General features: G+C 45.8%; 1 protein-coding gene across 7 annotated transcripts in view; it reads left to right on the top strand.

Annotated features, from left to right (window-relative positions):
* The window catches only part of TENM2 (teneurin transmembrane protein 2), a 404559-nt gene that overhangs the window by 253872 nt on the left and 137806 nt on the right, over positions 1-12881 (top strand). For all 7 annotated transcript variants that reach the window (XM_074350320.1, XM_074350321.1, XM_074350315.1 and 4 more), the window contains one exon: positions 11676-11870. In XM_074350320.1, the coding sequence (XP_074206421.1) occupies positions 11676-11870 (195 nt within the window). The remainder of the gene's footprint in view (positions 1-11675; positions 11871-12881) is intronic.

Raw genomic sequence — 12881 nt, 5'->3', positions numbered from 1 at the left:
ACTGGCCTGGATTCTCAATGCCAGACCCGCCATGAGATTGAATAACCTCAGAAGATGTGAGGTGTAAGGATGATGTGCTTTGCAAGCAGTTTGAGTGGCAGTTGCACCCTAGGATTTGGATCTGAACGCAAGAAAACTTCAGGGGAGGGAACTAGGGTTTACGAGGCAGAAAGTGGCAAAGCCAGCATTTGAAACAAAGTCCATCTGACTTCAGAGCCTGCTGCTCTGAACCATTCTCCTCCCAGCCCCCAGTGGGAGGAGGCTCCATCGCCTCCCTCATCTCATCGTCTGCCAGCGACTCTCATCGACCTTCACCACACTGTGCTCGAGTTTTCCAATCTTCACAGCCGTTGCGCTGTTCACCCAGCCAGCAGCTTCTCCCTGACGGCATTCCTCCTCCTCATCACCTCCAGCCTTCTCCCGGAGCTCTTAGGAACATGGCGCTACTCTCCTCAAGCACCCTCAGTGGCTCCCAGTTGCTTCTCACGATGGTTATCGAACTTTGTTTTAAAGACGTGAATGCAGGGAAATTGTCAAAAGTGCACACTCCCAGGCTCTTCCCCCACGCCAACCAGGTCTGAATCCCTCGGACAGGTGCGCAGCTCAGACAGGTGCATTTTTAGTTATCCTCCCGGAGGGCTCCAATGCAGGTGGTCAGGAGCTATATTCTGAGACTAAAGAATGGACTTCTTAGAATGAAGTTCAAGGTCTTCCGTGCTCCAAGGTCATCTGGCAGCATCTCCCACTGTATATTCCAGCTTGTTCCTCCTCAACACGACGGCCCTGCCACCTCCTCTGCATCCATGCTGTTTTCTTAGCTGGACTGTTCTCATCCAGCCCAACCTTTCCTATGAGAGTGCTGCTGCTCCTTGAGGACCAAGCTCACAGGCCAACACCTCCCTGATGCTCCCACCAAGAAGACCTGCCTTCACGTGGGACTTGGTGACACCTTGGCAGTGGCCCCTCAGGCCATGCCATGTGCTCGTTGAGTGGTTACCTCTGTTTCTCCTGCTGGATCACAAGCGTCCAACAGTTGTCCTTGGACCTCCCTACACCTAGTCTGCCACTCGGAGAAGAGTACGTGCTCTCTAAATGTCCGGAGGCTTGAATTTGCAGGTCAAGGATCAGACAGAGGAAAACATGGCTGGAAAGCGTGCAAGACAAAGTGAATGCTAGAAAACAAGGTTCCGATTTGTTGGATTTATCATGCAGGGATAAAGCAGCCAGCATCGAGGCGTAAACTTAAATGAAGGAAGGGAGACAGCAAGTGGGAGTGGAGGGAAGAGGAATGAAAATCAGAAGGAACAAACATGTGCCAAAGAGAAACAGCGTTTAGTCTGCAGTTTATCTGCACTGTCTCAGAAGAGTGAAGTGATGAAAAATGGAAGCCGGAGAGTTTGAATTTGTTCAGTTGAATCCATGCTCCTCTAGTGAAGTGTACCCATTTTAGAAAATTACTTAACTTCCCTGGGCCTTTGTTTTCCCATCTATAAAATGGGGGCAGTAGCCGTACTCCCTGTGAGCGCAACAAAGTAAACGCGGGTCCAGCACACAGAACCGTGCTTGGCGTGTATTTTATGCTCCATAAATCTTACCCAGCATTAGTCATCACAAGGCTTTGAAATCGTTGTTAGCCTTGTTTTACTAGAGAAGCAGAGACTTAGAGAAAGCAAGCTCCTTGCCCAAGGTCACACTGTGGGCTAGATTTTGAGACCATGGCCGGCTGACTTTGAAGCCTGTGGCCCTAACTTTGTCTTCCTGCCTGAAAGGAGGGGTGGGGGGGACAGTGACCACTCACTGTCAAAGCCCCATGGACAGCCCAGCCGTCTGACTCTCCTGACCTGCTTTCCTGTCTCCCCTTAGAGGATGTCTGCTCTCAGGAGAGGAGTGACAAGCCCCTTCACCCTGACCAGTGGTGTTAGGGGTCCTCCCCACCCCCCCAAGAAATGCATCCCTCAGGGCTCCCTTGGCAAAGAAGCTCCTCCCCCTTCCACAGCTGGCCTCACCTCTCCCAGTGAAAGATGACCCGTCTTCCTGTCCTTCCGGTCCCACCTGTCCTTCCTGGAACAACCGCGGGTGTCCCCACAGATCCTCTTTCTTTCACACCTGTCTCCCTCTGCCACTCCCGCTCCCCCTACAGTCCCCTTTGATGCAGACAGGCAGGGGCCCTTCCACAGCCCTCTGCAGTCCGAGGCTGCACCCCACCTCCCCCTCCTCCCACCCTCGACCTAAGAAGACACGCCAGAATTCCCTGGCTGCAAGGACCCGGGAGGTGGGGCTTCAAGTCGTGCGCTTGGTTCATGTTTTGCAGAGAGGAGCTGAGTAGCCACACTTGGCAAAGTGTAAGAACCTCCGCGCATGTTGAACACAGTGCGTGCCAGGCACTGTGGGAAGGGCTTTACGTGAATGATCTCATTTCATCTTCACAGCATATAACCTTACCATCCCCATTTCACAGCTAAGGCAACTGAGGCTCAGAGAAGTTAAGGTACTCACCCAGGTCTGGCTTTAGAACCCTGCTCACCAGAACCACCAGTTAACACACAGCCGGCCGGCCTCCCCCAGGGTTTCTGGTTCAGGGGGTCTGGGGTCCTGGCATCAGCCGGGGGCTCTTGTTAAACATCCAAACCCTCAGGCTCCACGCCAGACCTTCTGAATCAGAATCTCATTCTAACAGCATCCCCAGATGACTCATGTGCACATTCGGGTCTGAGTCTAGATAACATTGCCCTTGGACTCTGCTCAGACTGCCTGGAGATGACGGAACAGGAGCATCAATACCACGCTGACCTTCCCTTCTCCCCGGCTTGCCAAGCAGGCGTGGAGGACGCCTGGCTCCCCAGTTGGGAAGCTGCAGAGCCCTTTATTCAGGGCCCGCATGCGAGTCCCTGCCTCCAGGAGTGGCCGTGCCCGCTGCATCTGACTCTTGGTACATTACCAAACAGAAGTCACTTTGCAGGGCTTACCTCAGTCAGCCCTGCCCCGAGTCAGATTGCCTCTGAGACTGAAGAACTTTTCTTTTCTTTTCTTTTTTTTTTTCCTTTGTAAACTGCTAGATGAGTTGCAGAGCCGTTTTAGCAAGGAGAGCGCCTCATCCTGGGGAGACTTGCCGTAGGCGTGATGCCACCGGAGCTGGGGAAGTACTCTGGCTTTAGAAAAACACTTCCCTGTCGGGAAATAAACCCGTCTTCAGAGAGGAGGTCGGCTGGGGCAGGTGATGGGGAAAAGAGGGCTTCCCTCTCTCCTGTTTCTTTACGATATGATAACTTGAAACAATTTTCTCCTAATACAAATGGAGATAATATAATCGTGTCTATATCCTGTCTATATTGGGGGTTGGGTACAGCTCAGTGGTAGAGCGCGTGCTTAGCATTCACAAGGTCCTGGGTCCAATCCCCAGTGCCTCCCTAAAAAGAAAAAACCACATCTGTGGATTTCCTACTACACCAGGCACCATCTCATTTCATCCTCTTAAAAACGCTATAGGTTACATAATCCAGAATTCTTGTCCCATTTTAAAGATGAAGAAATTGAGGCTGAAAGTAAAATGTCCATAGTCACACAGCTGGTAAAAAAAAAAGGGGGGGGGTGGAGAATTCAGGCTGTCTAACTCAGAAGCCTACACTGCCAGGTGCCATTCTCCCTGCTGGAGAGACAGCAGGGAATAAACAGACCTTCATGTCTTCAGGGTGCTGCCCTGCTTGCGGAGAACTGGACACCCATCGTCGGCAAGCTCTTTTCACTGCCTGCATCGCAACAGGAATGAAAAGCTACCTCGGTCTGGACTTGAGCTGCAAAAAAAGCTTCCTGTGTACTCTGAAGAAATTTAAATATTCATTATGTAATTAATGCTGCTCAGTCTCACACATACACAAAACTTAAGACATTTTTTAAGAACAGCTTAAGCACTTATCGATTGAGAACTTTTATAACTCTCAAAATGGAGGCATCCCCATATCTCTACAGGTATTTTAAATGAATTGAATTAATCACAGGCTTAAAAGTCTCTTGCGATCTTCGTTAACTTCCCTGGGTTTAATTAAAACATCTGTGCCCTTTTAATTTATCGATTCATCCAACTCATATGTCATGTTTTTAACACACCCCAGCATGCTCTGCATCATTTTTAACCCGATTTCCACTTAACTAAAGCAATTAAATTCACCCCGGATTAATTAAAGCATCCGTACTTTCGCGCTTAAGTCAGCGTGTGCTTCTTTCCCCACATGGCTCCTGAATGTCAGAGATCTGACACACCTGATGAGTTTTTCGTCCTTCTGGAAATTCTTCCCTGAATCACTCTCTTGCTTATTAATGTACCGTTTGACAGAACAGAAATGAGGAAGTGGGTGCGCCTGAACTTTGGTCCTCTGAGCCGGGAACTCTGCCCCCCGACTGTCAGAAGCATCCTCTGCTTCCCTCTCTTCACGGGGGTCCTGCTGGACTTCCTCCCAACTAGAGTGACTCAGTGCTCCAGGCAGGGAGGTTGGCTGCTGTCGGGGTCAGAGGTGATGGTCGCGATCAGAACGGCTGGTGAGCTTTGCTTTTGTACTCGTAATTGCGTCTCAGTTCTGCTTTCCAACCTCCTCACTCTTCCTACAAAACCGGTCCTTTCTCGCCCTACTCATTTAACAGGGAGGGGAAACTGAGGCACCGATGTCAACAGGCTTCCCGGCTGGGTACAGTGAGCCGGGGAGCTCTTCAGCTAGGGAAACCTGGTCCCCCTAAAAGTGAGTTTGCATTTCTGCCCCCATCCACCGTGACAGCCATTTCCCCTCAGCCGTGGCAGCACGAGGGGTTATTGATCTTTTAGATGTTTTTTTTTTCAATCTGCTAAGTCAGGGATTACTTCTCATTTCTTTATCTATGCTTATTGCTAATGGAGCTGAGAATCGTTTTATATTTTTATTGGCAGTTTATGTTTATGTTGGTATGTCCTTTGTCCAGGTTTTCATTCGTTTGTGTTTTTTTTAATTGAAGTATAGTCAGTTACAATGTGTCCATTTCTGATGTACAGCATAGTGTCCCAGCCATGCATACACACACATACATTCGTTCTCATATTTTTTCTCATTAAAGGTTATTACAAGATATTGAATATAGTTCCCTGTGCTATACAGAAGAAATTTGTTTTTTATCTATTTTTATATATAGTGGCTAACATTTGCAAATCTCAAACTCCCCAGTTTATCCCTTCCCGCCCCCTTTCCCCTGGTAGCCATAAGATTGTTTACTATGTCTGTGAGTCTGTTTCTGTTTTGTAAATAGGTTCATTTGTGTCCTCCTTCTTTCTTTCTTTCTTTTTTTTTTTTTTTGGATTCTACATATGAATGTTATCATATGGTATTTTTCTTTCTCCTTTTGACTAACTTCACTTAAAATGATGATCTCCAGGTCCATCCTTGTTGCTACAAATGGCAATATTTTATTCTTTTTTAAGGCTAAGTAGTATTCCATTGTATAAATATACCACAACTTCTTTATCCAGTCATCTGTCAATTCATTTGTCTCTATTTATTTGTAAGAGCTCTTTGTGTATTTCTGATACCAAGCTTTATTCTGTAAAATATGTTTAAAAATATTTTTCACCAGTGTTGCACATCCCTCAGTTTTTGTTTAGGGCATTCTTTGTCACCTAGAAGATTTACATTTAAGCAATCAAATATGATCTTTCTTCTTTTCCTTCTTGGTTTCTGGAATTTTGTCTCTCTCACATATCTACCTCTTAAGAAACTAAAATTAGTCCTCAGTACTTTTTCAAACACTTTTGTAGATTTTCATCTATTTGGATCTTTAACCTATGTCAGATTTATTCCTGAGCATCATGTGCAGTAGAGGTCAGACTTTGTTGTCTACCAAGTAGATTGCCAATTGCAGGGATCTGACAAGAAGCGAAGCTCATCTTCCCTGACTTCTGCTCAGCACCCAGTCCAGTCCACAGTCTCAACAGACACTGGGACATGAGCTTTGGTTTCAAAGACACTGAATTTTGTTTGCTTCACCTCCGTGATGCAAATATTAGATCCTCACTTGCTTCGGGAAAATCGAGGCATCTTTATTTCTCCATCCCTTTTTCCTACCACTTGACCCAGCTCTTAGCACATACTAGGTTAGTCCTAAGTGTTTATTGACTACCTGGGATGGGAGGCAACCAATTGTTAGTAATATTTTGACAGTCTACCTGGAGTACTAGATTCAGGTGTTCTCAAGGCTCTTTTCCAGAGCGATTTCAATCAGACTTCCCATCATTTTTTTTTAAAGACATGTTATTTGAAATTCCCTCTGCACATCTAGCCCAGCCCACAAGTGACTTGTCAAGATGCAGGCGTCTTCCCTCTGTCTGTCTGTCTGTCTGTCTGGACCTCTTCAGCCATCTCTGCCTTGTCTCCCAGTGGTCTCTGTGCTACAAGCTCCAAGTAGACAGGACTTGTTGTACTCAAAACAGCAGACACGGTGGCTTGTCCTGTCACTTCCCACTGAGTAAAGAACACTGGTAATTCATTTCATCCCTCAGAGACAACTTTGAGGGGAGGAAAAACAAGCTTCAGCTCGATCATTAAAATGAGCTTTACAACGAATCCAAAGTGTGTCATTCTTTTGTCGTCAGCCTGTTAACTTGCCAGTCATCAGTGGCAGTGGTAATTTATTTTTCTTCCGTGCAAGTCTTAGAACTTCCATTTACTAGATTTAGTAAAACAGGAATAGTCACTTTGTACAAACATTCTGATTAATTTTAAATAGAAGCTTGAATGTACAATGAATGCTCTGCTCCTGTCAAGCCTTGGGAAGAGGAGAGAGGAAAAGATTGGGACATAAAACTTCCCACGTGTGATTCTATAACCCCCTCCCACCCACAACCAGAGAAGACTGGAGAGAGAAAAAGATGGTATCTTTCTATTAGTGTTATTTGATACTCTTCTGTGGTGGTGGCGGTGGTGGTGTGTGTGCATTTTTTATTTTATTAACTCTTGAAATCTGTTTGGAGATTCGGTTTGGAATTTCACAAGGGAACAGCTATTAATTACAAACCTGGTGTCAGCTCCTGTTATGAGTCCTGGCACATGGCATCACATGTAATGTTCCCATCAACTGTGAGGGACTGTTTTTTGACCGGGAGAGTGGGTCTCAGAGAAGTACAGTTATCTTGTCAAAATCCCACAGCTGGGAAGTGATGGATTTGAACCTACGTCTTTCTGGCATCAAAAGCCTTGTCCTTTGCACTTCTGTTCCATACTACTTCCCAGTAGGTGGAGTCAGAATTGATTTTCCCATAAACTGCCATAAAAAAAAATCATGGAGACTTAGTGATAATAAAAGTCTGTTATTAATGCAGGGGGGTCCCCCTTTTAGATGAGGATCAGGCTGAGACTTACATACTGGGATGCTCTGGGTTGAGTTATGTCTGAGAATGAGTCAGTTTCCCTGAGGGAAGGAGTTCCTCATGCAGGTCAGCCCACCGACCACTGGAGGGCGCCCATCTGGCCGTTGCACTCCACCCCATGGCAGATGAGTTACTAGAGAGCTTCACTCTTCTTTAACCTGCCTTCTGCCTTTTTTTTTTTTTTTTTTTTTTAATGCGACATCAGCCCAGCCCATTGGCTGCCCTGCTTTCCAGAGAACATCCCAGTGTTTTGCATTTTTTAACCACACTCCCGGGGAGCATGCAGCAAACATATTGAAAGAAGGCTGCATTTAGAATGTGGAGAACTCTCTGACCTGACTCTTTTCCATTTTTTTTCCCCTGAGTAATTGAAGTAGGTCACTTTTTAAATTTGATTTCCCAGACACCTGGGATTTTAAATAAAATCCATTCTTACCTCCTAGACAATCCAATTTTTTTTTTTTAACCACTTGGCGTTTAGGCAGAAGAGAAACAGTTTCAATATGAATAAAGAAAATAATCCTTACTGCATTTTATCAATAAAGACAATAATTGTTTGCTCCTACTTTCTGCCGTCTTCCACCTTTTGGACGGAAGGAAGGTTTGATGCGAGCCCCTTGGTGGTGATTTGTTGTAACTGCCATCCATGACAGGGTCACTATGTAACCCTCAGGTCAGACAGAAACAGCCTTTGGAAGCTCACCTCGCTAGATATGGGTAGCCACGCTTCTCACTGTTTCCCCGTTTCACTGTGCAAGGATGGTGGTGGGGTAAGAACTGACACTGATTCTAGTCTTCCCACCAGGAGATCTCTTCAGTGTTACCTGGATCACAAGTGGCAAGTTTTCTCTTGATCACCAACTCCACCTGCTCCCAGGCTCCAGCATTGAAGGTTTTCAGGCTCCTTCTAGGCTCAGGAGGACAAGATGCTGTGATCCACCCCTGCGGAGGTGCAGGAAGGGAGAACAGCCGCTCATGAACCACTCGTTTGCCATCCCTGACCTAGAGCTTAGCATGAGTCTCATGAGGCACTGACATGGAACGAATTTACTTTGTCCTCAGAACCCCCTCAATACTTTGAGAAAGCCCATCATTTCTCAGACTCGTTCATATTTTTTTATGTTTTTCAAGGTGGTGGGGGTTGGGTTTTTTTTAAATACATTTTTACTGAAGTATAGTTAGTTTACAGCATTGTGTCAATCTCAGGTGTGCAACACAATACTTCAGTCATATAGGAACATACATTTATTCGTTTTCATATTCTTTTTAACCATAAGTTGCTACAAGATATTGAATACAGTTCCCTGTGCTCTACAGTATAAACTTGTCATTTATCTATTTTATGTATAGTAGTCAATATCTCCAAATCTCGAACTCCCAGTTTATCCTTTCTCACCCCCCTTTCCCTGCGGATAACCATAAGTTTGTTTTCTATGTCTGTGAGTCTGTTTCTGTTTTGTAAATAAGTTTGTTCGTCTTTTTTTTTTTTTAGATTCTACATATAAGTGATATCATATGGTATTTTTTTTCTCTTTCTGGCTTACTTCACTTAGAATGACATTCTCCAGGCCCATCCATGTTGCTGTAAATGGCATTATTTTATTCTTTTTATGGCTGAGTAGTATTCCACTGCTTAAATATACCACAGCTTCTTTATCCAGTCACCTGTCAGTGGACATTTAGGTTGTTTCCATGTCTTGGCTATTGTAAATAGTGCTGCTGTGAACATTGGCGTGCATGTATCTTGTTGAATTAAGGTTCCCTCTGAATATATGCCCAGGAATGGGATTGTTGGATTATATTTGCACAGTCTCTAATTTGAATCTCGAGCACTCTGGGTTCCAATCTCTTTCCTCAAGTCTCTTGAAAATAGAAGGCATGCTTCCTACTTTTAGAGACAGTTCGTCTAAATTTAACATGTAGCTTTGATGTTCTCACCTTGGAACTCATTCTTCTTCTCTGGTAGACTCAGCAGGGTAAGAATTCTACTGGAAATGCTGTGTGCTCCGAGTCATTTTTACAACTATTCTATTATAAAGCACTTTGAGGAATAGCCCCTCAGTCACATGTCAACTGTTGAGATGTTTTTGTTTCAGGTCAGTTTACAATTATGGTCAATTACGATCAGCAAGCACTGCCCCAGAAAAAGGCTTTGTATGTGCAACATGAGGTCCACTCTCGAATTGTTCTTTCCCTATCTTTCAAAAATGACCATTTTATGTTTGCTCACACCCCTACTACCACTTGGGAATCCTGGAATTTCAGGAACATAACAGAAACATTTACCCAATCGAGCCGACATTGATAAATGCAACACTGGAAGGAAATCAACAGTGATAACCATTGTTAGTTTACTGTATCTTTGGGAAATTAGACACTCACAGGAGAAGAATTAATTACTATACAAACTAAATAAAACATGACAACAAAAGGGGATGGATGAGGGGGAGGGTTTAGCTCAAGTGGCAGAGCTCATGCTTAGCATACATGAGGTCCTAGGTTCAATCCCCAGTGCCTCCTCTAAGAATAAATCAATGAATAAACCTAAATACCTCCCCCCACAACAAAAAAGGGGGGGGAGGGAGGGATAAGGTGGATGGAATCATTACTAGAGAGTGAGCTGACTAGACATGTAATCACTTCATGAGATGGGGAGACCATTCTGGTGTATGCCTGTGTGCCTAGAGAATTCTTGGAGCCTGTGTATTCCAAACGCAGGTAAACCAGGAATCTCTGAAACACCTCTGTGGGGCATTTCTGACGGTCTCTGGATGCCAGTTCCATAACCTGCAGCTGTATCCTCATTTTAGGCTCATGCTGGAAGCCTGGTTGGAAATGTAGGTTTTTCACAAACGGATCCCAAAGTGAAAAGTCCAAAGCCTGAAGGTGACCACACAGCATAGTGATTCGATTATACATAAATATTTTTTTTTCATTATAGGTTGTTACAAGCTCTTGAATATAGTTCCCTGTGCTGAAGAGTCAGGACCTTGTTGTTTATCTGTTTTGTATATAGTGTTTTGTATCTGCTAATCCCAAACGACTAATTTATACTCCCCGCCATTTGGTAACCTTAGATTTGTTTTCTATGTCTGTGAGTCTGTTTTGTAAATAAGTTCATTTGTGTCATTTTTTAGATTCCACACATAAGTGATATCATATGATATTTGTCTTTAACTAACTTCACTAGTATGATAATCTCTAGGTTCATCCATGTTGCTGCAAATGACATTATTTCATTCTTTTTTATGACAGAGTAGTATTCCACTATATAAATATACTGCAGCTTCTTTATCCAGTCATCTGTGGATGGACGTTTAGGTTGCTTCCACATCTTGGCTATTGTAAATAGTGCTGCTATGAACATTGGGGTGTAGGTATTTTTTTCAAATTGGAGTTTTCTCCAGTTGGATGCCCAGAAGCGGGATCGCTGGATCATATGGTAACTCTCATACTGTTTTCCATAATGGCTGCACCAAACTGCATTCCCACCAGCAGTGTAGGAGGGCTCCCTTTTCTCCACACTCTCTCCAGCATTTATTGTTTGTGGACTTTTGAATGATGGCCATTCTGACTGGTGTGAGGTGATACCTCGTTGTAGTTTTGATTTGCATTTCTCTGGTAATTAGCAACACTGAGCATCTTTCCATGTGCCTGTTGTAGGCCAGGCAGATTTTATCCTTACACTTCATCACACGTTAGTTACACTTATCTCTTCAAGGTCTACATGAGGAAACTGAGGTGTAGAGAGATTAGCGTCTCAACTGTGGCCCATCCCTTTCTTCTTAAAGGGGATAAACTTATTAGGAATAGGAGCCGACTCGCCTGAGGGTACAGTATTCAGCAAAATGGATTCTGATCCCCGTTACCAGCAACAGCGACAACACTGCGTTCAGGTAGCTTCGTTACGGCCACAGCAACCTGGGTTGCAGTGGGGCTCCCTGACCTGAGAGCGTTGTGGCTTTGGCAAAGTAACTTCACCAACCTGAGCCTCACCTGTAAAGTGGGCTCACGATTCGAGGTGATTCGAGCCTCTACCTCGTAGGGTGATCATGACAATCAAGCCTCCTATGCCGCGCCCAGCATGTGATAAGCATTCAGCGGGTGGTGACTGCCGTTGTTAGTGGCATTTCCATTGTCGTGGTTATGGCTTCTTTGGGGACGGCTCTGCACCTCCATGGCCGAAGTCCCCAGCCTGGAACCCTGCCGGCAAAGCTGAGCTGCCCGGCGGGCTCTGCCCCCCTTGGCCTGGCGCGGCCCCCGTGACCGCGTGCCCTGTCTCTGTTCTCCGCAGCCGCCTGCCCCGTCCTGTGCAGCGGGAACGGCCAGTACTCCAAGGGGACGTGCCAGTGCTACAGCGGCTGGAAAGGCGCCGAGTGCGACGTGCCCTTGAACCAGTGCATCGATCCTTCCTGCGGGGGCCACGGCTCCTGCATTGATGGGAACTGCGTCTGCTCTGCTGGCTACAAGGGCGAGCACTGTGAGGAAGGTGAGCGCTGCCAGGCGGGCTGGGCGGGGTGGGGGCGGGGGCACCTGCAGGCCTGGCCCTTGGCTACTCCCCCTTTTTGCAAAGGAAGAGTCAACATTTTGCGCTTCAGATCCCTCAGCTTTGATGGATTTCAGAAGTTGTAGAGCACACAAGGCTTGCCAGTGGTTCTGGAAGGCGGGTTTTGTGTCCCCCTTCTTTATGTTAATTGTTTCTCTCTTTGTCCTTTGTTTTCCTGTCTTCTTCCCTCTGTTTTTCCTCCCCCACTTCCTGCTCCTTCTTGTCCTTTTTCTTCCTTCCCCTTCCCCCCTGCCTTCCTCTTTTCTTCTGCTTAATTTCAAGTCCTCTGAATTGGGAATTCCGCTATCCAGAAACCAGAAACAAGAATCCTGAATACCCGTCCCTTCCCCGAAGCTCTTTTTAAAAAGCTGTTCCTGCTAATCTCAGACCCATATATGTCTGTGTAAATATTTCAGCCAAAATTAATATCAATAGAAGGCAGTCAGGCTTGAGAGACTGTCAGTTCCCATGTCACTTAGCGATACCATTCAGGCAAGTTATCCCAGTTACCTACAATCACACAGAATGAGCGCGGGTGTGCAGCCAGAGGGCTGGGATTGGATGAGTCCGGAAGAGCTCCCTCGAGCTTGCCTTGAGGTGGCCTCCAGCACACGTGGGGGGAAATCAAGGGATGTAACCAACTGAGTCCAGTCTGACGAAACATGATGGGAGGTCGGGCTTGGTGACAGGAGAGGGAGGAAGACAGGGAAAGAGCCCCTCTCTGGGCATGTTCAGGAGCCAGCTCTAACTAGTCTTAGTTATTCTGGTTAGTGCTTTCAGAAGTTATTTGGTACCAAGCTGTTGGGACTTCTAAAGCAATGGAATTCAGCCAAGCTGCCTGGCAGCCTTCCCCTCTGTATTTGCCCGACCAGAATATGGTCTGTCTTTGCTCATCTATTGCTTCTCCCCCTTATAAAGAATCAACTCAAGTTGGTTGGAAGGTAAAAACCTAAT

The sequence above is a fragment of the Camelus bactrianus genome, chromosome 22, assembly GCF_048773025.1.
Source record: "Camelus bactrianus isolate YW-2024 breed Bactrian camel chromosome 22, ASM4877302v1, whole genome shotgun sequence".
NCBI lineage: Eukaryota > Metazoa > Chordata > Mammalia > Artiodactyla > Camelidae > Camelus > Camelus bactrianus.
The sequence above is the reverse complement of the archived record's forward strand: the minus strand, read 5'-3'. Positions and strand labels throughout refer to the sequence as shown.